General features: G+C 42.8%; 2 protein-coding genes across 3 annotated transcripts; both read right to left on the reverse strand.

Moving 5' to 3' along the window:
- Positions 1-1,488: 1,488 nt before the first annotated feature.
- LOC120055490 (ras-related protein Rab-6B-like) lies at positions 1,489-9,495 on the reverse strand. Of its 2 annotated transcripts, XM_039003352.1 has the most exons (8): positions 9,426-9,495; positions 7,024-7,082; positions 5,959-6,012; positions 5,570-5,675; positions 5,194-5,305; positions 4,520-4,613; positions 2,008-2,074; positions 1,489-1,553 (listed from the first exon to the last, which is right to left on the reverse strand). In XM_039003352.1, exons 1-8 carry the CDS (start codon positions 9,493-9,495, stop codon positions 1,489-1,491), a joined length of 627 nt encoding a protein of 208 aa, XP_038859280.1. The 2 variants fall into 2 exon arrangements, with proteins under 2 accessions (XP_038859280.1, XP_038859281.1); XM_039003353.1 differs by lacking the exons at positions 4,520-4,613; positions 5,194-5,305; positions 5,570-5,675.
- A 765-nt stretch (positions 9,496-10,260) lies between these two features.
- LOC120056265 (solute carrier organic anion transporter family member 2A1-like) lies at positions 10,261-20,097 on the reverse strand. The gene is made up of 14 exons (XM_039004515.1): positions 20,080-20,097; positions 19,726-19,863; positions 16,330-16,484; positions 15,288-15,475; positions 14,720-14,812; positions 14,306-14,448; positions 14,044-14,116; positions 12,588-12,752; positions 12,235-12,410; positions 11,678-11,857; positions 11,005-11,201; positions 10,789-10,853; positions 10,547-10,670; positions 10,261-10,381 (listed from the first exon to the last, which is right to left on the reverse strand). The coding sequence occupies exons 1-14, from the start codon at positions 20,095-20,097 to the stop codon at positions 10,261-10,263; spliced, it is 1,836 nt and encodes a 611-aa protein (XP_038860443.1).
- Positions 20,098-21,925: the final 1,828 nt, after the last annotated feature.

A 21,925-nucleotide genomic window follows, 5' to 3' on the forward strand; every position in this document is an offset into this window, starting at 1 on the left:
AGCAACTGTGTAGGAGGTGTAGCCATGCCAGTGCACTGCTGCTCAGGTTGACTCAGTAGTTTAACAATTAGGGTCGGGGCCAATTCTGAATTGAGTTGTGAATTGCTCTTTAATTCCAATGAATTCTTGAATTTCAATTGAATTTCAATGTGCCACACCTTACAGGTCTGCATTTCAAGTAATTACAGTAGTCTGGAAATATTCTAAGATCTTTTTGTAGGTTTATAATAATTCATCATTCAATTTTGACAGACGAGACCATTTCGCAATGGGTAAGTGTGGATGGTTAGGAAAGTGAAGCCCTTTAATCTTTCATTTATTAATAATTAAACATTATTACATTATTCATACCAGTGAACAAGGACCACTTCTACCGAGGGACGTTCATAACATACATATTACATTATTATATACAGTGCAGTGCAGTACAGTAGAGCTTAAGGTGTTTTACCGGGGGAAAGGAGGAAGGAAGAGGGGGAAGAGGAGAGAGGGAGGCGGGAGAGGAGAGGGGGAGGAGGGGGGAGGAGAGGAGAGGGGGGGGAGGAGAGGGGGGAGAGGGGGGAGGAGAGAGGGAGGAGAGGGAGGAGAGGAGGGGGCAGGAGAGAGGGAGAGGGGGAGGGGAGAGGAGAGGGGGAGGAGAGGGGGAGGAGAGGGAGGAGAGGAGAGGGGGAGGAGAGAGGGAGGAGAGGAGAGGGGGAGGAGAGGAGAGGGGAGGAGAGGAGAGGGGAGGAGAGAGGGAGGAGAGGGAGGAGAGGAGAGGGGGAGGAGAGGGAGGAGAGGAGAGGAGGAGGAGAGAGCGAGGAGAGGGAGGAGAGGAGAGGGGGAGGAGAGGGAGAGGAGAGGAGAGGGGTGAGGGCTTGTGAAATTCCATTGGTTTTTTTCTTCTTCTTTCACCACAGCACAGGTGTTCTATAAAAGTTGCCCATTGAGAGTGACATATTTTCACAGCTATAGTACTGTAAGTAAGGGTGAATCTATGGTAAATCAACGCCTGTGGGGAATATCAAATGGAACACATTGTTGATATGAGTATGCTATTAATATGCTATAAAACATTCTAAGTTAGTCGAGCCACTCCAGGGTTGTAGGTTTGAGATCGGCGTGCATGCGTGCTGCAGATATTCAGACAGGGCAGCCATCTTGGAAATGGACTTCCCCACTTTTCCCAATTTACGTGTCATTTTTGGTGCTTTCCCTTTTATATAAAAAAATACAAAACATAACGGCGAAAAGAATTCGAGTTTCATTCCATTTCCTCCCTTTTTTCATTTTCTAAAACTTTTTTTTCTCTTTTTTTCCTTCTCTGGCACTTACATATTGACAAAGTATACACTATTTTACAACTGAAGACTGAAATAACACTTGATTCGTCCAATCAGATATACGGTACGCAGCCCATATCCAATCAGAAAAGTCAACTGGAAGCTAACCAGTAGGAAGCAACACAACAAGCCTATGGTGTGAAGGAAGCTGTCCGACAGCTCTGCATTAACACAAGCACCCACCCTCAGGGACAGTGGGTTCTGCTGGTTTGTCCAGCTTAATGTCAATCACTGGAAAGTATCCAATTAAGGAAAAACTTAGGGAATACATAAAACATTATCTGCATATTCCATTCTTAACCACAAAACTATGGTCCAAAAGAGTCAACAGAGAAGACTATAATGCAACATAATAGACACTCCTCTCAGATCTCTCTCTCTCTCTCTCTCGCACACATAGTCTGTCCTTCATCATGTTTCCCTAGGCACAGGGTGCTACCCTGCTATACCGCCACTAGGGGGCATCCTCTCCCCCTGTCCTATAGAATTCATACCAATCAACTACGTAATATTACTGGTTCACTGCACTGAAGATGTCTGCCTATTTCTACTTATTTCTTTGTGACAGTGCCAGCAACCACAATGAGTTAAATCATTTTTCTCTGCACTGAGTTTCTCTTTGCTGTTCTGGGCCTTGGTTGACAGATTGTTAAGTCACTCAGGGACTCTCTGTTCTAAAGGATACTGCCTTCAGGGTTCGCATCGTCCAAGCTCTCCATCCCAGGTAAGGCTGCTGCAACACGTCGAAACAGCTAGAGATAGAGAGAGGGACGAGAAAGGGGGAGAGAGAAAAAGGAAAATACATTGAAAATATATAATTTAATTAACATAAAACTACATCTTAAAAGGAATTTCCACTGCATAAATCTTACACACTATAAACAAATGGTTCTATATAGTGCCAAATAAATAGTTATTTGGCTTGCAACCACAGCAGAACCCTTTTTGGTGCTATAGGTAACCTTTTTTTGAAAGTTCTATAAAGAACTATGCTCATCAGGTTCTAAGTGGAAACTTTATGGTGCTATAAAGAACCCTTTCCTAAGGTTCTATAAAGAACCATTAAACAAAAAATCTATATTGTACCAAAAATGGGTTCCGCTATGGTTACAACCCTTTTTGGGGCAATATAGAACCATTATGGGGTTCAACCTCGTAGGTCCTCGGTAGAACCACACAATTTTTTAAATTTGGTTTTAGTAGTGTAAAAATTCCATTGGTTTTACTATTGTGTAAATCAACAAGTTGAATCAGGTATGCTAGCTTTGGGACAACAGTTGGGTCCCTGAGGAGCTTATTGAGAACTACTGACTTAATCAACTGTTCTCAAATTACACAAGGCCATACATGAGTCTTTCATTAACACCATTAATAACAAAAAATACAGCTATAACATGTTAAACCATTACACAACAGATTAGACAAACTGGAATGACACTCTCACTCACGGTTGCACAAAAAGAGCAGGGCACAAACCACTGCCAAAAATATTTAAATTATCACAAAAATTGTAAAGAACCTTTTTTTGAAATACAAAGAACTACTGAAGGGCTCAAAGGGTTCTTCGGTCAGTATGGTTCCACATAAACTCAGCAAAATAAGAAATGTCCTCTCACTGTGATCTGCGTTTATTTTCAGCAAACTTAACATGTGTAAATATTTGTATGAACATAACAAGATTCAACAACTGAGACATAAACTGAACAAGTTCCACAGAGACATGTGACTAACTAAAATGTAATAATGTGTCCCTGAACAAAGGGCGGTTCAAAATCAAAAGTAACAGTCAGTATCTGGTGTGGCCACCAGCTGCATTAAGTACTGCAGTGCATCTCCTCCTCATGGAGGAGATCTGGTGTGGCACCAGATTTGCCAGTTCTTGCTGTGAGATGTTACTCCACTCTTCCACCAAGGCACCTGCAAGTTCCCGGACATTTCTGGGGGGAATGGCCCTAGCCCTCACCCTCCGATCCAACAGGTCCCAGACGTGCCCAATGGGATTGAGATCCAGGCTCTTCGCTGGCCACGGCAGAACGCTGACATTCCTGTCTTGCAGGAAATCACTCACAGAACGACCAGTATGGCTGGTGGCATTGTCATGCTGGAGGGTCATGTCAGGATGAGCCTGCAGGAAGGGTACCACATGAGGAAGGAGGATGTCTCCCCTGTAACGCACAGCGTTGAGATTGCCTGCAATGACAACAAGCTCAGTCCGATGATGCTGTGACACACCACCCCAGACCATGACGGACCCTCCACCTCCAAATCGATCCCGCTCCAGAGTACAGGCCTCGGTGTAACGCTCATTCTTTTGACGATAAACGCGAATCCGACCATCACCCCTGGTGAGACAAAACTGTGTCTCGTCAGTGAAGAGCACTTTTTGCCAGTCCTGTCTGGTCCAGCGACGGTGGGTTTGTGCCCATAGGCAACGTTGTTGCCGGTGATGTCTGGTGAGGACCTGCCTTACATCAAGGCTACAAGCCCTCAGTCCAGCCTCTCTCAGTCTGAGAACTGATGGAGGGATTGTGCATTCCTGGTGTAACTCGGGCAGTTGTTGTTGCCATCCTGTACCTGTCCCTCAGGTGTGATGTTCGAATGTACCGATCCTGTGTAGGTGTTGCTGCACGTGGTCTGCCACTGCGAGGATGATCGGCTGTCCGTCCTGTCTCTCTACAGTGCTGTCTTAGGCGTCTCACAGTACAGACATTGCAATTTATTGCCCTGGCCACATCTGCAGTCCTCATGCCTCCTTGCAGCATGCCTAAGACACATTCACGCAGATGAACAGGGACCCTGGGCATCTTTCTTTTGGTATTTTTCAGAGTCAGTAGAAAGGCTTCTTTAGTGTCCTAAATTTTCATAACTGTGACCTTATTTGCCTACCGTCTATAAGCTGTTAGTGTCTTAATGACCGTTCCACAGGTGCATGTTCATTAATTGTTAATGGTTCATTGAACAAGCATGGGAAACCCTTTACAATGAAGATCTGTGAAGTTATTTGGATTTTTTACGAATTATCTTTGAAAGACAGGGTCCTGAAAAAGTTTCTTTTTTTTCTGAGTTTAGAACCATCATCTTTCCCCCAAAAAACCTTGAGGAACCCTACTTTTTTAGTGTGTATTCTTGAGTGAGTCAAACTTGAAGCATATAAAGTGCCTAATTATGAAATTGAAAATGTTTATAGGAAGAATCACCTGTTTGACATTGGTGCCTGTTTTGGCACTGGTTTCGATGAACATCACGTTCAGTTCTTTGGCTCTCTGCTCTCCCTCTTCGATAGTGATTTGCCTGTGGGAGAATCAGACCAAAGCATACATTCAGATGTTAAAGGGGAATACTTTCTAGAAAGTTTGAACAGTTTTTTTTAGAACCAATGGCGTTAAACAATTGATGCATTAAATCAAATCAGGTAACTTATGTTCATCATTTCAATCCATATGTAGTCAATTTTAAAGGATTGAAAAAGTAAAAATAAGGCAGACAAAAGACCCCTTTGATAGGATTATCCAAGTTCAAAGCATTCAAAAACAGATACAGATGTACTATCTGAATTTGATCACTCTTTTGTCGCAGAGAATTTTGCAAACTTGTAGTGTATTTGAGGTTTAAAAGGCTTCTAAAGTTTTTAATTTCCACCTACAAACTTTAGAAGCCACAAAAATGTCCTAACAAAAAAATGTATCAACTCCTATAAAAATGTCCATTCATTATAATCCACATAATAATTCACATGTCCTGTTGCTGCAGGATTATTTTCCTGCTGTGAGAAACTGGTCAAATTAAGATAGAACACCTGTATACAGCATGTATTCAGTATGTAGGCCTAATATATAAATAACATGTGTACCAGACATAAACGATCACCCACCTCTTCTCCTCCAGGTCTGTCTTGTTGCCCACTAACATGATGATGACATCACTGCCCCTCTCTGTTCGAACGTCGTCAATCCACTTACAGGTCTGCTGGAACGAGTTCACGTCTGGGAAGGAAATATATCATGTACCTTTTTACTGGATGTTACTGTGTATTACAATGTACGCCATTGTAGGGCACAGTGTGTGTGTGTGTGTGTGTGTGTGTGTGTGTGTGTGTGTGTGTGTGTGTGTGTGTGTGTGTGTGTGTGTGTGTGTGTGTGTGTGTGTGTGTGTGTGTGTGTGTGTGTGTGAGTGTGTGTGTTTGCGTGCGCATGCGTGTGTATGTGGATCCATCCGGTTCTGCTCGTCGTGTGAGTTCTGCCACTCACTTGTAATGTCATACACAACCACAGCGACAGTAGAGTCCCGTATGTAGCTGGGGATGAGGCTCCTGAAGCGCTCCTGACCTGCTGTATCCCACAGCTGCAGTCTCACCTAGACACACACAAGCCCACTGAGCTACAGTACTGGCTAAGCAACACTGTTAAACTACAACAAGCTTTTACAAACATGTTCATTTAACTTCATTTCACCATAATCATTTATGAATGACTCATTTACAGTATGCAGTAATATGTATAGTATGTATAGTTAGTATGTGTAGTATGCTAGGACAAATAGGATGCTTTGTACTAGTTAGGGTGCTAGGCCCCTAAAATGTAATAATGTAGTCCATGTTGATCTGTGTTCATTTCAGGTAACTGACAGAGTTTCTTACTGTTCGGTCCTCCAGGTACATGGTCTTTGATAAGAAGTCAATCCCAATGGTCGCCTGTCAAATAAAACAAGAGGAAAGTGATATTCGTAATAATAGTGCAATAAAAGTCCAGTGTGTCACAATAATAGCACACAGGGTACAGTGTGTCACAATAATAGCACACAGGTTACAGTGTGTCACGATAATAGCACACAGGGTACAGTGTGTCACAATAATAGCACACAGGGTACAGTGTGTCACAATAATAGCACACAGGTTACAGTGTGTCACAATAATAGCACACAGGTTACAGTGTGTCACAATAATAGCACACAGGGTACAGTGTGTCACAATAATAGCACACAGGGTACAGTGTGTCACAATAATAGCACACAGGGTACAGTGTGTCACAATAATAGCACACAGGTTACAGTGTGTCACAATAATAGCACACAGGTTACAGTGTGTCACAATAATAGCACACAGGTTACAGTGTGTCACAATAACAGCACACAGGTTACAGTGTGTCACAATAATAGCACACAGGTCACTGTGTGTCACAATAATAGCACACAGGTTACTGTGTGTCACAATAATAGCACACAGGTTACAGTGTGTCACAATAACAGCACACAGGTTACAGTGTGTCACAATAACAGCACACAGGTGACAGTGTGTCACAATAATAGCACACAGGTTACTGTGTGTCACAATAACAGCACACAGGTTACAGTGTGTCACAATAATAGCACACAGGGTAAAGTGTGTCACAATAACAGCACACAGGTTACAGTGTGTCACAATAATAGCACACGTTACAGTGTGTCACAATAACAGCACACAGGTTACAGTGTGTCACAATAATAGCACACAGGGTAAAGTGTGTCACCCTCTATCTTTTGTTATTCACAAAGGAAAGGATGTACTGTGATAGATAGGAAACCTAAAAAATATATTTTGTGTGAAGGCCAAGCGCACAAATCTAATCATGTCTATTGTAATTAGATTTGTATTGCCCTTTGTACTGTAATTCTTGTCCTATCATTTGTTTGTACCAGAACATGACATAAAGCAGCCAGGTCTTACCTGATATGTGTTGTCGAAGCTGTCGTACATAAACCGGGTGATCAGGGATGTCTTCCCCACTGGAAGAGGAACAGAACACAGGGGTGAATATCAAAGTTATTTTCTAAAAAGCTTTATCCACCAATTTTTCACATTTGTGTTTTTTCATCAGAAATGAATGCTTATGGGTACTTTTTTGTGTGTGTACAATTTTACTGGTTTCTGAATTTCTATTCCTAGATTTTAGATGTGTATTAAAATGGGTTTTGTTGCAAAGGGCTATATATAATTTTTGTTGTTGCTGGAATTGAATATTCGTATATTCAGAAAGAGATAGGGTTCGTCCCAAATGGCACCCTATTCCCTATATAGTGCACTACTTTAGACCAGAGTCCTATTCCCTATATAGTGCCCTACTTTGACAAGAGCCCTATTCCCTATATAGTGCCCTATTTTAGACCAGAGCCCTATTCCCTATATAGTGCCCTACTTTTGACCAGAGCCCTATTCCCTATATAGTGCCCTATTTTAGACCAGAGCCCTATTCCCTATATAGTGTCCTATTTTAGACCAGAGCCCAGATCTCATATTACTGTATTGATTAATTTAGTAAAATATATATATATTTTCAACATTGATGTCACAAATGTATCATTTGTACAGTTCTTTATTAAAAAATGTAATTATTTGTCACATTTGACTGTGTAACACCTTGCAGTGCTACTTGTGTCTCTGAGAGGGAGGCGGCTATATCCAGTTATGCAACAAATTGGGACCGTTTGTCTCTCTGAAAAAAAACCATCTAGTGTCATTTAATAACCCCATGCCATAAAACCACAATCTCTTTCAGAAGTTCTTTAAACAAAAAAAAACTTATTTGCCAACATTTCTGAAAATGGATATACTGTATAGTATTTTGGGATGAAACTCTTCATATACATACATACATAAATGTATGTATGCATGCACAAGCACCCTCGCGCGTGCACACACACACGAAACCCACAATCACAGGTACACTGAATGACAGCCTAGTTAGCACCCATTACTCAATGTTCATCACTCACAGCCCAAAACAATATGAGGTTAAGCTAATTGTTAAAACCTGAAGATCTAAAGATCATCAATGGTCTGTGAGTGTTTTAGGGGACACTCATCACAATTAGTAGCCTACAGAAAACAATTGGCAGTGGCCAATACAGGCTTGAAATCAGCACCACGGACAGCTACAAAGCAGCATACATTATGGAAAGCCACTAGGCTGCTACATACAAATGCAATAACACACATGCACACACAGAAACAAACACACACACATACACGCGCAGTACCATGGACAGCTACATCTCAGCATCCTTTTCTATTGAAAGCCATGACAGCTACCATTACATACACACAAACATACAAGAACATACACTCAGTTATGGAATAGACATGACACACACACACTCTCTCTCTCTCTCTCTCTCTCTCTCTCATACACACACACACGCACGCATGCACACACACACACAAATCCATTATATTATAAATAAACCATTACAATGCCCAAATGTATAGTATTTTACACTTCAATACCATGATCGAGCAGAGGTGGATAGCCACTCCGACTGTCTGATGTCTGACCACGTATTCTAAGAGGTTTATAGAGCTATCGATCTCTAGAGTCTACGCCATATCAACCACGTAAACAGTCATTGTTCTCTAAATTATTGAATTATTGAATAAATCATCATGTTATGACACTAACAGACCATTCGTGACCATTAGGATATTATGATTTGGAACGGTGAGTCAACGGATTGGAGACAGTGACTGCGAGGTTTATAAAATCGACAGACATCGCCCAACCTGGGTGTGTCCCGAAATGACACATGGGAACTATTTATCTATTTAACCATTTTAAACCGGGGGGGAATCATAGCTAATCATATCATAAGTTTAAATGTTGAAGTCTATAGTCAACGATGGAACTGTGATAAATTGTTATTCTAATCTTGAAACGGAGCGAATATTTCTGCCGGCCACTGCACCACATCAAAACATACAAATTCATATATCACGTCGCTTACTGTATCTGTAATACCAATGATGATGAAATACAATGAAACATGATTAAATAGAGAAATTGTTTGAAATCAAATATTAACATCGGTAAAATGCGGAGGATAGCCTACATTGTATTTCATGACGTTTTAGATCGAAGTGGATGACTAATCAGATTTTCTACAGAAACAAAATCGTGACAGGAACCAGTGAATTGGTTGATTGAGTTAACATATGACACAAACTCTCAACACATATACAAAATAGTGAAAACTTTAAAATAGACCAAAGAATACAGTTATGGCCTTCAAGATGCGTTATCATGTTTGGCAACTGATGTTCCAAGCCTCCGAGGCGTTCCAAAAGACTCAACTCACCGCTCTGTTCTCCTAAAAAGACCAGTTTGAATTTCCTCAGAGGGTTCCCCAAGTCTCCTCCGGCGGACATGGTTACAGCGATAACTCTATCGGATTATAATAGAGGTTTTCTGATCCAGAGGCGTTGGTTCTATCACTATCGGTGTGTCGGGATCCTCCTCTGCTCATAGAATGATGGGAGTGCAGCTCAGCATCGTCCTGTCAATTTAGGATGCGTGTGCGCCTGCGTGACCTCACCTTATTCATCCTCTCACCTTCTTGAATATTATTGCATTTTTCTCCCGTTAATTACACAATGTAGAGCTACTCAACAGTAAAGTAAGTAACATAATAAAATATTGATGATTTCAGGTTAGTTATATTTTCAAAAAGAATGTGTTATAAACCATTCTTTCTTTATAGTAATATGACATTCAGATTCATTCACAAATAGTGTCATTGATACACATAAAGACAATGTAAATACTGTACAATTAAACAGTAGTGTATACAGGTTTTCATGATAAGCAAACCAAAAACATTCCTTTATCAAAGTCGCATGTGAGGTTATCAAAAGTCCCTTAAAATAATGGAAGAAACTATGTCAATTTTGATTATATTCCAAAATAAAACACGTTCATTGATGATACTATATAATAATAACATTTAGCAGACACTTTTATCCAACGCGACTAAGACAGCTGTCGTTAACAGTGACACATATTCAGTTTAATTGGCCGATGCGGGAATTGAACCTGCAACCTTAGTGTTGCCAGTATTGTGCTCTAACTTGAGCCGTAGGAACCAATGGTCTTGACCCTTTCCCCAGTGGCCCCTCAGGGTGAGTGCTGGCCTCTCACACCGGCACCTCAGGCTCCTTCTCAATACTCAGACAAGGTGTGTGCTGTACTCTCCAGCCTGCCAGAGCTAGCAGCACCAACCCCAGGCACTTATAACCCACCTGCAGCCCAAAGTACCTGGGAGAGAGGACACAGCAAGAACAACATGTACCATATTCAGTATATTCATCATGATAAGTGTCTTTATTTATTCCCAATCTCAATTAAAAAAACACTCACAAGGACAACAAGACGTTGTTCTTAGTGACCCCTAATTTGCAAGCACATCAAGTGCGGCCGCACCTGTTCCGAAGGATGTTGTTGTCGTAGTAACCACAGGCGCCCTGTTTATTCCCACAGGCGTGCTTCCACCAGACACAGGAGTAGTCGATGGCCAGCCCAAACACAGCAGGGGCTGGCAGCCAGGCTGAAACATATATGAAATATATTCAGACATTGGATTTTTTGGGGGACTGGAACATAATGGAAAATTAAGGATAGGGCACTGTTGTCCAGCAATCACATGCGCTTAGAGGCTAACTTACCTAGCATTCTTATCAACAGGAACTGGACTCCAATTGCAAAGGATTTCTCCTCTTGAAAGACTGTCCTGAAAAAAAAATCTAATAAATCATGCATACATATCATCATCTTCACCCCACCACCACGATCATCAACACCATAATCATCATCACCACCAGCCCCATCATCAACACCACCATCATCATCATCATTACCACCACAACCGTCATCACCAGTACCTGAGCACCATCATATAGATGGGGTTGTGGGAGAGGCTGGCAATGAAGCCAGCGAAGGCGATGAGGAGAATGGCCGGCAGGACGAGGTGAGGGCAGCTCTTGGTACAAGAACCTGGGAGGGCCCTGCCTATCCCCATACCAGCCGCGCCAGCGGGCACAGCAGACAGAGCGGTCACACAGCTACACATGGTGTAAGTCTAGAGAGGAGAGTAAGAGTACATTATTTTAACAGTATTTTCTTACAGTCTTAAAGGATGTCCCACACTGCATACAGAATTAGGATCTTAATTTGAGCCAGTTTGCTACAGCAGGAAAATAATCCCAGCAGAAGGAAATATGATTTACTATGTGTATTATAATCCATGAACATTTTTTGTAGGGGTTGATACATTTTCGATAGGGCAAATCTAATCTGACAGTTTAAAGTGGACTAAACTACAAGTGTGCATTTCCAGCTGTGCAGGAAAATTCTCAGCAACAAAAGAGTGATCAAATTAAGATCCTACGTCTGTAAGCAAAAGGACAAGTAGCCTTTGACTCGTTTATGAGTTACAGAGGCTTCCAAATGTATTTCAAATACCAATTTCACATAGTTTGGTTTCAAATTGGTTGCCACAGATCTATTGACCAGGCTAGGTTTCACAGTCTATCTCAAGGATGGCCTATGTAGTACCTGGACTCGGTGAGGGTTTAGTGTGTCGATGGTGACATTGGTGCAGCCAGCGTGACAGGGAGAGATGTACTCTGTGTTGTCCTCTCCACACACAGGGTTAAATACGTTATTCAGACAGGAACAGTTGGAGTTACAGAGAGATAGAGACCTGGGGAAAAACACTAGTGAGATCGGATGGTCCTGAGATAGAATCACAGGAATAGAATCACAGAGTTTGATGCCTTTCAAAAGATACTATTTGTGTTAGTGATAGAATAGGAAATAATATTCGCCAACATTTGATGGTTGATTAGGAATGTACTGAGTATAGGCTACAATGGTGCAACATGTTGAGTGTACAATAAAGTCAGTGATCTATATAAAGGTCATGACGTAGAGAGAGTATAAGGAGACTTAACATGAATAATTGAGAGCTGAGGATTTGTGCTGCCGATGATTAAAAAAAAAAATCACACAGTAGAATACTGCACCACAGTAACGAGGGGTATTTTTGTATAGACAGATCCAGCTCACCTATTAGCCCACTGGTCCTGTGTGTGACCGTAGCCTGTGTTGACCCCCGCCACTCTCTGAGTGGAACAGCCCATGAAGAAGAGAGGTACACAGAGCAGTATGGAGAGGGAGAGAGGTACCAAACACAGCCAGAGGAGGGTCCGCACAGGTGGGCGTACACGCTTCATCACCACCCCGCCCAGCAGCAGCCCTACAGCAGCCATGGGCAGGTTGATGGCCCCTGGAGAAAGACAACAGGGTGGAGGTCACAGCTGATTATAGAGAAAAAACGATGGAAAGTTGCAAACTACTTAGAGACATTGTGTGTGTGTGTGTGTGCGTGCGTGCGTGCGTGTGTTTGGTGGGCATAGGTTTGTGTACGTGTGCCTGTGCAAGTGTAGCGTATGTAACTCCTCACCGATGAGTAAGCTGCCGTAGGTGGCGGTGGTGCCGTACTGGTGCTCCAGGAACTTGCTGAGGAAGGTGGCGAGGCCGACGATGGAGGAGGAGAAACAACACTGAGACAGGATCAGCAGCAGGAAGACAGGCCGCAGCAGCATCCTCAGGAGCAGACGCGGGAACACTGGGATATGCACATTAACACACACACAACGGCAAGACACATATACACTATACATACAAAAGTATGTGGACACCACTTCAAATTAGTGGATTCGGCTATTTCAGCCACACCCGTTGCTGACAGCCAAATCGAGCACACAGCCATCCAATCTCCATAGTAGAATGGCCTTACTGAAGCTCAGGGACTTTAAATGTGGCACCGTCATAAGATGCCAACTTTCCAACAAGTCACTTTGTCAAATTTCTGCCCTGCTAGAGCTGCCCCGGTCAACTGTAAGTGCTGTTATTGTGAAGTGGAAACGTCTAGGAGTAACAACGGCTCAGCCGCGAAGAGGTAGGCCACACAAGCTCACAGAACGCGACCGCCAAGTGCTGAAGCGCGTAGCGCGTATAAATCGTCTGTCCTCGGTTGCAACACTCACTACCGAGTTTCAAACTGCCTCTGGAACCAACATCAGCACAAGAACTGTTCGCCGGGAGCTTCATGAAATGGGTTTCCATGGACGAGCAGCCGCACACAAGCCTAAGATCACCATGCGCAATGCCAAGCATTGGCTTGAGTGGTGGAAAGCTCGCTGCCATTGAACTCTGGAACAGTGGAAATGCGTTCTCTGGCCATTCTCTTCATCATCTGGCAGTCCAACGGACAAATCTGGGTTTGGCAGATGCCAGGAGAACGCTACCTGCCCCAATGCATAGTGCCAACTGTAAAGTTTGATGGAGGAGGAATAATGGTCTGGGGCTGTTTTTCATGGTTTGGGCTAGGCCCCTTAGTTCCAGTGAAAGGAAACCTTAACGCTACAGCATACAATGACATTCTAGGTGATTCTGTGCTTCCAACTTTGTGGCAAAGGTTTGGGGAAGGGCCTTTCCTGTTTCAGCATGACAATGCCCCCATGCACAAAAGTGAGGTCCAAACAGAAAATGTTTGTCGAGATCGGTGTGGAAGAACTTGACTGGCCTGACCTCAACCCCATCGAACACCTTTGGGATGAATTGGACTGCGAGCCAGGCCCAATCGGCCAACATCAGTGCCCGACCCCACTAATTCTCTTGTGGCTGAATGGAAGCAAGTCCCCGCAGAAATGTTCCAACATCTAGTGTAAAGCCTTCCCAGAAGAGTGGAGGCTGTTATAGCAGCAAAGAGGGGAACAACTCCATATTAAAGTACATGATTTTGGAATGAGATGTTCGACGAGCAGGTGTCCACATACTTTTGGTCATATAGTGTATATTAACATACACAAGAACATACACACAAACATCGACTTTATCCCTTTAAAGGAACTTACTCTTTAAGAAGTCAATTAAAGAGGTCTCTAAAGAGGTCTCATCTTTCAAAGGGTCACTTTCAGTCTTAGGTGCCTGAAAAAAAGCCAGATAATCAGTCAATAGCCTGAAACATTTTGAGAATGAGGATAATCAGTCAACAGCCTGAAACATTTTGAGAATGAGGTATTAGTTATCTCTTGAATCGACTTAGAATAGAATGAACCCAAAATGAACCCCTTAGAATAGAATGAACCCAAACCCAGGAAGTGGTTGACCACCTACTTTGGCCTGGGCCGGGACCTTGACCCTGGGGAAGAAGAAGTAGGGGATGGAGGCCAGAGCCAGACATCCAGAGGATACCAGCAGGCCCATCCACCATGCCCCAACCCAGCGAGGATCAGACGGGGTTAGGTCCAACGGACTGTCTGGGATGGGACAGAGGGGGATCAGAGGGATGGGGGAGACAGGGGAGAAGGAGGGGATGGGAGAGAGGGGTGAGAGGGGATGGGGAGAAGGATTGGGATGATGATGGATGGATGGAAGGAGAGGATGGGGTAGAAGAAGAGGGATGGGGTCCAAGAGCAGGGAGAGAAAGGTAGAGAACATTAAATTCATTGCTTCATATTTCGTATAATGTATATGCTCTTCTCATTCTCACAAACAGGATCTAACAGTTCAACAGTGATTTACCTAAACCTATCTTGTCCACATCAACATAGATTCGGAGCATCATGGAACCCAGGAGGTACCCAAAGGCTGGCCCAAACACAGAGATGGAGAAAAGGATGGCTAGAACACAGAAAAACTAAATCATGACTTAAATTCCAATCAGGTGAAACTTGAAATATTCTCCTCACCAGGACCAGATTCAATGAAGCCCCATAAATGATTTAATTGATCATATCCTCAGATCAAATCAAAATCATCAACAAAACATTTAAATCTAACAAATGTTTCAATTAACAGTTTGTCTGGTTCTCCTGCCAGAAACATATTTGTATTTTTTATTTAACCTTTATTTAACTAGACAAGTGAGTTAAGAACAAATTATTATTTACAATGATGGCCTACCCCGGCCAAACCCTCCCCTAACCCGGACGACACTGGGCCAATAGTGCGCCGCCCTATGGGACTCCCGATCGCGGCCGGTTGTGATACAGCCTGGGATCGAACCTGGGTCTGTAGTGACGCCTCTAGCACTGATCCCTGATCATAACAGATTCAAGTAAAGCAGCACTCAGGCAGCACTGTAGCAGTATCTTACCAATGTAAAGAGCTGAATTCCCAGGCTCAGCAAAGTCATCTATATAGGAGATGCCAAAGGGCTGGATGGGCACCGAGCCAATGCCAAACAGCACCTGGGCAGCTGCCATGGTCAGCCACTGGGTCCGCACCTCAGAGGGGTCCCCACCTCCCCCCTGTCTGCACACTTCAGGGGCAGAGGAATTCTCCCTTGGAACACACGTGTCCCATGACCCACCGGCTAAAAGCACATTCATATATATATTTCTGTGTGGTGATCAGTTCAGTCACGTTGAGAAACATGCATTGAGCGTTATTATTACTTGTGCCAACCTATGAAGTACAAAAACTAAAAAATATTTACACTCAGTGTAAAAAACATAAAGGACACCTTAATATTGAGTTGCACCCCTCGGTTACCCAGAAGTACAATTATCTCACTAAAGTTTTTAATTTCCTGTTTTACTTCTGGGGGGAATGCAGTTAACAATTGGGAATTCGTGAGGAAGGAGACTTCCTCGCGAACGGAAACTCTCACCCAAACACCTCTCTTTAAACACCGTGTTTATCATGGCCAAGAATCACATTTTTGTTTTCATGAATTTTTGCAATACAGACAATTTTGACTTTGTAGCTGTGGAATCTAGTGGAAACCGTCCACACACAGGCTTGAAAATCACTGGACCATTTCACACACCGCCTTCGCCCAATCCTGATTCGTCCACATTTTTTTTTTTTACCAAACCAGGAACTAAATACTGCTGCTCGTATTCACATAATTCTATGTGAGCCTTGACAGATTCTCACTGTTTCATCTGTCCATGAGAGATTAGTTGAAATATAACTAAATTGATAAAAGTGTTGATAAAATCTAACTTAACATTTTATACATCAAGATTTTCTCTAAAGTGTACTATCTCGAGCCAGCCAGACACAATTAGACCTGTATTCATAATCAAATTGGTTTCATGGACTTCCTGCACTGTAATGCATTGAATTTTGGCAAAACTGCACTGTAATATATTGAGAGTAATATATAGGGTTTTGTCTTCTTACCAGCTGACATAAAGTGGTACTGGTAGGGCTTGGACAGGAAGTGAGGTAGGGCCAAGGTGGCAGCAGCACAGGACATGAGCAGCCCCCCAAAGCCAATGAAACGAGGCCGGTTGACCCGGCTCCCAAAGTAACTGACAAACACCACCAGCACCATGTTCCCCATCTGTAGGACACAGTCACAGCCCAGCGGACATTCAGTTGAAGTCGGAAGTTTACAAACACCTTAGCCAAATATATTTAAACTCAGTTTTTCACAATTCCTGACATTTAATCAGTGGTGGGCCGTCAGGGCCTGCAAGGCCTTCTCTGCTGGCCTAAACATCATCAGAATATATATATTTTTTAAATATATTTTCCCACAAATATGTATTAAATTATTCCCCAGAGTAAGAGTTATACTCTTCATTTCATAGCTTTCCTCTTGGTTGCACTGCTTCCAGCCCCAGGTTGAGATTTGGAGGGCTTGTCTTTATGTTAGATCTTTTATCCAATCATATTCAGCCATCATGTGTTGCCAGGGGTCTAAAATCTGCCCTCAGGCCTTCAGAATCAACAGTGCGGGCGCTTGTCGCTTATAGTGAATGGAAATGAAAATTTAGTGTCAACCAATCAGCTTTAGAGTTGGCTATTGTACGCCTGCTGGCTGGCTCCAGTGTTACACAGGAGCCAGCTAGCAGGCGTAGTGCGTGCATGTCTTTTGATTGGATTACCAATATTGAGAGGCAGGTCCTATGGAGATCTAGGAAACTGAATTTGATAAACGAATTAATTCGCGTACTACTAAGCTGTTTTTTCAACCCACAATGGCGGAAGGAGGAGAAGATATCGATTTGGTCGAGGATATAATTATAACGCCATTCTCAAGACGAACTTTTCAAGAAAAGTTAGACATTGTAAGGAGAGGTCGCCCGACGCCACAAAGCCTGTCACAGGCGGGAAAGGGCTTCGTTCGCTCGCCACTTTCAAAGTTTCAACTACGAGCGCTGTCAATGGCTCCTTGGCTCCGAGAAGCACTGCAAACTGTACTGCTGGGAATGCCTATTATTTGCAAGTGATCGATTTGGTGTTTGGAGCCACACTGGCTTTGCAAACTTGAGTTGTCTAACCAAGGCAGCAACGAGACACCAAAGTACGGCTGGGCACTAACAAGCAATGGTGCTTTTGAAAACTTTTGGGGACACCGGAGTGGATCTACAGCTCAAAGAACACGCGCGCAGGGCAACGGAGCTGCACAATGAAAAGGTGAAGGGAAATATTGAAAAGACTCATTGATTGTGTCATGTTTTTGGGTAAACACTGTTTACCCAAAAATGTCAATTTCAAGGTGACGCAACGCCTGGTTATACTGCGTTTCTGTCTAAATGTATAGTGTCTAGAGCCATGGCATCATAATGAGGTGGATTAATTCGGGTGGGACTGTGTAATACCTCACTGAAGGCCCAGGCCCCAGGCCCACGGCACGCCACTGCATTTAATCCTAGTAAAAATTCCCTGTCTTAGGTCAGTTAGGATCACCACTTTATTTTAAGAATGTGAAATGTCAGAATAATAATAGAGAGAATGATTTATTTCAGCTTTTATTTCTTTCATCACATTCCCAGTGGGTCAGAAGTTTACATACACTCAATTAGTATTTGGTAGCATTGCCTTTAAATTGTTTAACTTGGGTCAAACCTTCCACAAGCCTTCCACAAGCTTCCCACAATAAGTTGGGTGAATTTTGGCCCATTCCTACTGACAGAGCTGGTGTAACTGAGTCAGGTTTGTAGGCCTCCTTGCTCGCACATGTTCTTTCAGTTCTGCCCACACATTTTCTATATGATTGAGGTCAGGGCTTTGTGATGGCCACTCCAATACCTTGACTTCGTTGTCCTTAAGCCATTTTGCCACAACTTTGGAAGTATGCTTGGGGTCATTGTCCATTTGGAAGACCCATTTGCGACCAAGCTTTAACTTCCTGACAGATGTCTTGAGATGTTGCTTCAATATATCCACATAATTTTCCTCCCTCATGATGCCATCTATTTTGTGAAGTGCACCAGTCCCTCCTGCAGCAAAGCACCCCCACGACATGATGCTGCCACCCCCGTGCTTCACGGTTGGGATGGTGCTCTTCGGCTTGCAAGCCTCCCCCTTTTTCCTCCAAACATAACGATTGTCATTATGGCCAAACAGTTCCATTTTTGATACATCAGACCAGAGGACATTTCTCCAAAAAGTACGATCTTTGTCCCCAATGTGCAGTTGCAAACCGTAGTCTGGCTTTTTTTAATGGTGGTTTGGAGCAGTGGCTTCTTCCTTGCTGAGCGGCCTTTCAGGTTATGTCGATATAGGACTCGTTTTACTGTTGATATGGATACTTTTGTACCTGTTTCCTACAGCATCTTCACAAGGTCCTTTGCTGTTGTTCTGGGATTGATTCGCACTTTTCGCACCAAAGTACGTTCATCTCTAGGAGACAGAACGCGTCTCCTTCCTGAGTGGAATGACGGCTGCGTGGTCCCATGGTGTTTATACTGGCGTACTATTGTTTGTACAGATGAACGTGGTACCTTCAGGCGTTTGAAAATTGCTCCCAAGGATGAACCAGACTTGTGGAGGTCTACAAAAAAATTTCGGAAGTCTTGGCTGATTTCTTTTGATTATCCCATGATGTCAAGCAAAGAGGCACTGAGTTTGAAGGTAGGCCTTGAAATACATCCACAGGTAAACCTCCAATTGACTCAAATGATGTCAATTAGTCTATCAGAAGCTTCTAAAGCCATGACATAATTTTCTGGAATTTTCCAAGCTGTTTAAAGGCAGAGTCAACTTAGTGTATGAAAACTTCTGACCCACTGGAATTGTTATATAAGTGAAATAATTTGTCTGTAAACAATTGTCGGAAAAAAGACTTGTCTCATGCACAAAGTAGATGTCCTAACCGACTTGCCAAAACTACAGTTTGTTAACAAGAAATTTGTGGAGTGGTTGAAAAACGAGTTTTAATGACTCCAACCTAAGGGTATGTAATCTTCCGACTTCAACTGGTTGGACTGTCATTTAAACTGGTTGTAATTATGTCATTTCAATCAGCCATGCCTGCTGGGAGAGTGGTAGAACAGGAGAGAGACCCTTCTAAAGTGAGAATGGAGCACTACATAATGTTACAATAAATTCCTTTTTTATTTAATAGAATTTTAAAGAATGTGACTTCAAAGTGGCTCTTATACCTGTGTATTGACACTATATTTCCCATTTACTTTTGACGTATCTATACTGTCATACATATGTATTAAAAAATACATTCTTTAGTGATTTTAAGTATTGTTGTACTCATCCAGGCTATATAGAAGTGCTGGAGTGCATTGACAGTTGTACATGCAGGTGGTTATCCCAGTGGAGACCAGCAGGGGCTGCTGTACCTCGTGCAGAGAGGAGACGGTGCCCATAGACATGCTGTTGAAACCGAAGCGACGTTCAATGGTGGTGATGCAGCTCTTGAAGTAGGCACTGTGCAGCAACTGGGTGAGCTGGAGCAGACTGTGACACAGCACAAATATCTATGTGTGTGTGTTGGGGGGGTAGTAGTCGCATGGTAAAGAGGGAAATAGGGGAGGAGAGAGACAGAGGGAGGATCAGAGACCGAGAGGAATATGGGATGAAAAGAGAGATGTTGGAAGGAAGAGAGAGAGAGATAGAGAGGGAGAGAGAGAGAGCAGACATAACTCAAACTGTCAGCCCACAGCAAAGAAGATATTCTCTGCTACTGCTACTACCTGAATCCCATCAGTCATGGAGTTACCTGCAGATGTTCTCTTGGTACTTGGAGGTCTTCACTGCTTATAGACTTTCTCTGTGTACCAATAGTAAGTCTATAGGCACTGAAAACCTACATGGCATTCTTTGTCCTTCTGTGTTCTGTTTTTTTCTCTGGTAACCTTTGTTCTACCTCATGTCTTGCTGTGACTAAAGAATGAGGGGAAACTGTTTTTGATCTCGACTTTGAGCCTAAGTATAGAACGTTTGCAGTCCGTGCAACAAGTGGGATCTTGAAGCAATATTTGTGTTGATCTTCAAAGTCGTTTCCCTCACCCCAAAACACTAGCACTTTTCCTCATTTTTCCCCCTTTATTCTTGTTGGACAATTGAATCAGTCATTTCAAAACTGCTTGCTTAATGGACATTTTAGTTTTGAATCAAATTGGTCAGCAGAGTTAAGCTGCAGATATAAATTAAAGGGATGTTCAACTCCAAAATCAAGGGTTTGTCAGATGTTTACAGACCTCAGATAAGTCCACGTCCCAGGCCATCTGTTTCGTAGATCAAACTATACGCCACATTTCAAAGTGAATGGAAAATATAAGCACCATGCAATTTACAGACGTGCTTATCTTTTACATTTATTTGGTATTGAGGGATAGGCCTGTAGCCGGATCTGCACAGCCGATGTCACGAACTCATCTAGAGATTCTAACATTTTTGAGACGTAGAAACATCTGAGAATGTACATTCATACTTTTATGTTACAAGATGGTTTTGACTTCTCCTTTTTCTCCTCCTCCATTCTGACAGCTGGCAATGTTCACTCACCCCAACAGCGGGAAACAATCCAAACTTCCAAGCTTCTTGTCTACTGCGTGTGAGAGTGTGTGTGGATGTCACGGTGGAATCGTGGTGTGCATGTGCGTTGGGTGGTCACAACAAATTCTTCGAGTTAACCCTTAGATGCCTCCGAGAACAAAAAGTCACTTCCCAAACAACACTTGGACGGGAAAGTGATAAAACGTCCAATGTGTCAGAGAGTACAGAAACAGAAAGTTGTCGCAAGCACATGGTAACATCTGAGTCAGTAATTGGCTGAATGGGTTGAGCAAAGCAACTCCGATCAAATCCCGGGAAGGTACATGTTTAGCTAACTGTATGGCCCAACCTGGAGTGTTGGACATTCTGGTCTAAGATCTGATGGACATTCTGGTCTACACCCAACAGAAGAATGGCTTAACATCAGAGAACATCCAGAGAACTTGATCCTTCAAAGGTCATTCAACATAAGGTACTTTAGTGTTGTAGTGGTTCAATAAGAAACAGTTTGAGCTGCAGTAAATCATGTTGTACTGCAGTAAATCATGTTGTACCCTGGGCGTGGGAAGACCTTAGGTTATGTTGTAGGGATGTATGCTCTTGGTCTTACCATTTGCAGTATCGATATCATAATATACTCATTATGGAAGCAGATTCATGCCAAAAACGATTTGGATTTGGATTTAATTACAGTAGACTCGGCTTCTTTCAATTGATTCACAATTGCATAACATGTACGCACACTCATAAACTAAATTCAGAGCATTCAATCTTCCACTTTACCCTCTGAAAGCACCCGATTAGCAAAGAAAAATCTAGAAATGCAACAGCGTTATACAAAAATATCAAAAGACAAAGTGAAAACAAGGACTAGTGTTTGAAATCAAACAGCTCAGCTTCTTTCTCCTTCCAGAAAGCAAAGCTACGGTCGATGTATTTACAGATCTCATCATTGCTGAAACAAGAGAAGTCCGTGCCGCTGCTACACTTGAGAAGCTCTTCTTCTTCCGGAGTGGCAGATTGCACTATGACCTTGGGCAC

The sequence above is a fragment of the Salvelinus namaycush genome, chromosome 11 (assembly GCF_016432855.1).
Source record: "Salvelinus namaycush isolate Seneca chromosome 11, SaNama_1.0, whole genome shotgun sequence".
NCBI classification, from domain to species: Eukaryota; Metazoa; Chordata; class Actinopteri; order Salmoniformes; family Salmonidae; genus Salvelinus; species Salvelinus namaycush.

Coding starts and splice junctions, on each gene's coding strand:
- LOC120055490 (XM_039003352.1), bottom strand. CDS start 9,495: ATGTCCGCCGGAGGAGACTTGGGGAACCCTCTGAGGAAATTCAAACTG. Junction 7,083..9,425: donor CTTTTTAGGAGAACAGAGCG/GTGAGTTGAGTC, acceptor TTCCTCTTCCAG/TGGGGAAGACATCCCTGATC. Junction 6,013..7,023: donor GCTTCGACAACACATATCAG/GTAAGACCTGGC, acceptor TTTATTTGACAG/GCGACCATTGGGATTGACTT.
- LOC120056265 (XM_039004515.1), bottom strand. Junction 15,476..16,329: donor CCCTACCAGTACCACTTTAT/GTCAGCTGGTAA, acceptor GTGTGTTCCAAG/GGAGAATTCCTCTGCCCCTG. Junction 14,813..15,287: donor GAATTCAGCTCTTTACATTG/GTAAGATACTGC, acceptor TCTGTGTTCTAG/CCATCCTTTTCTCCATCTCT.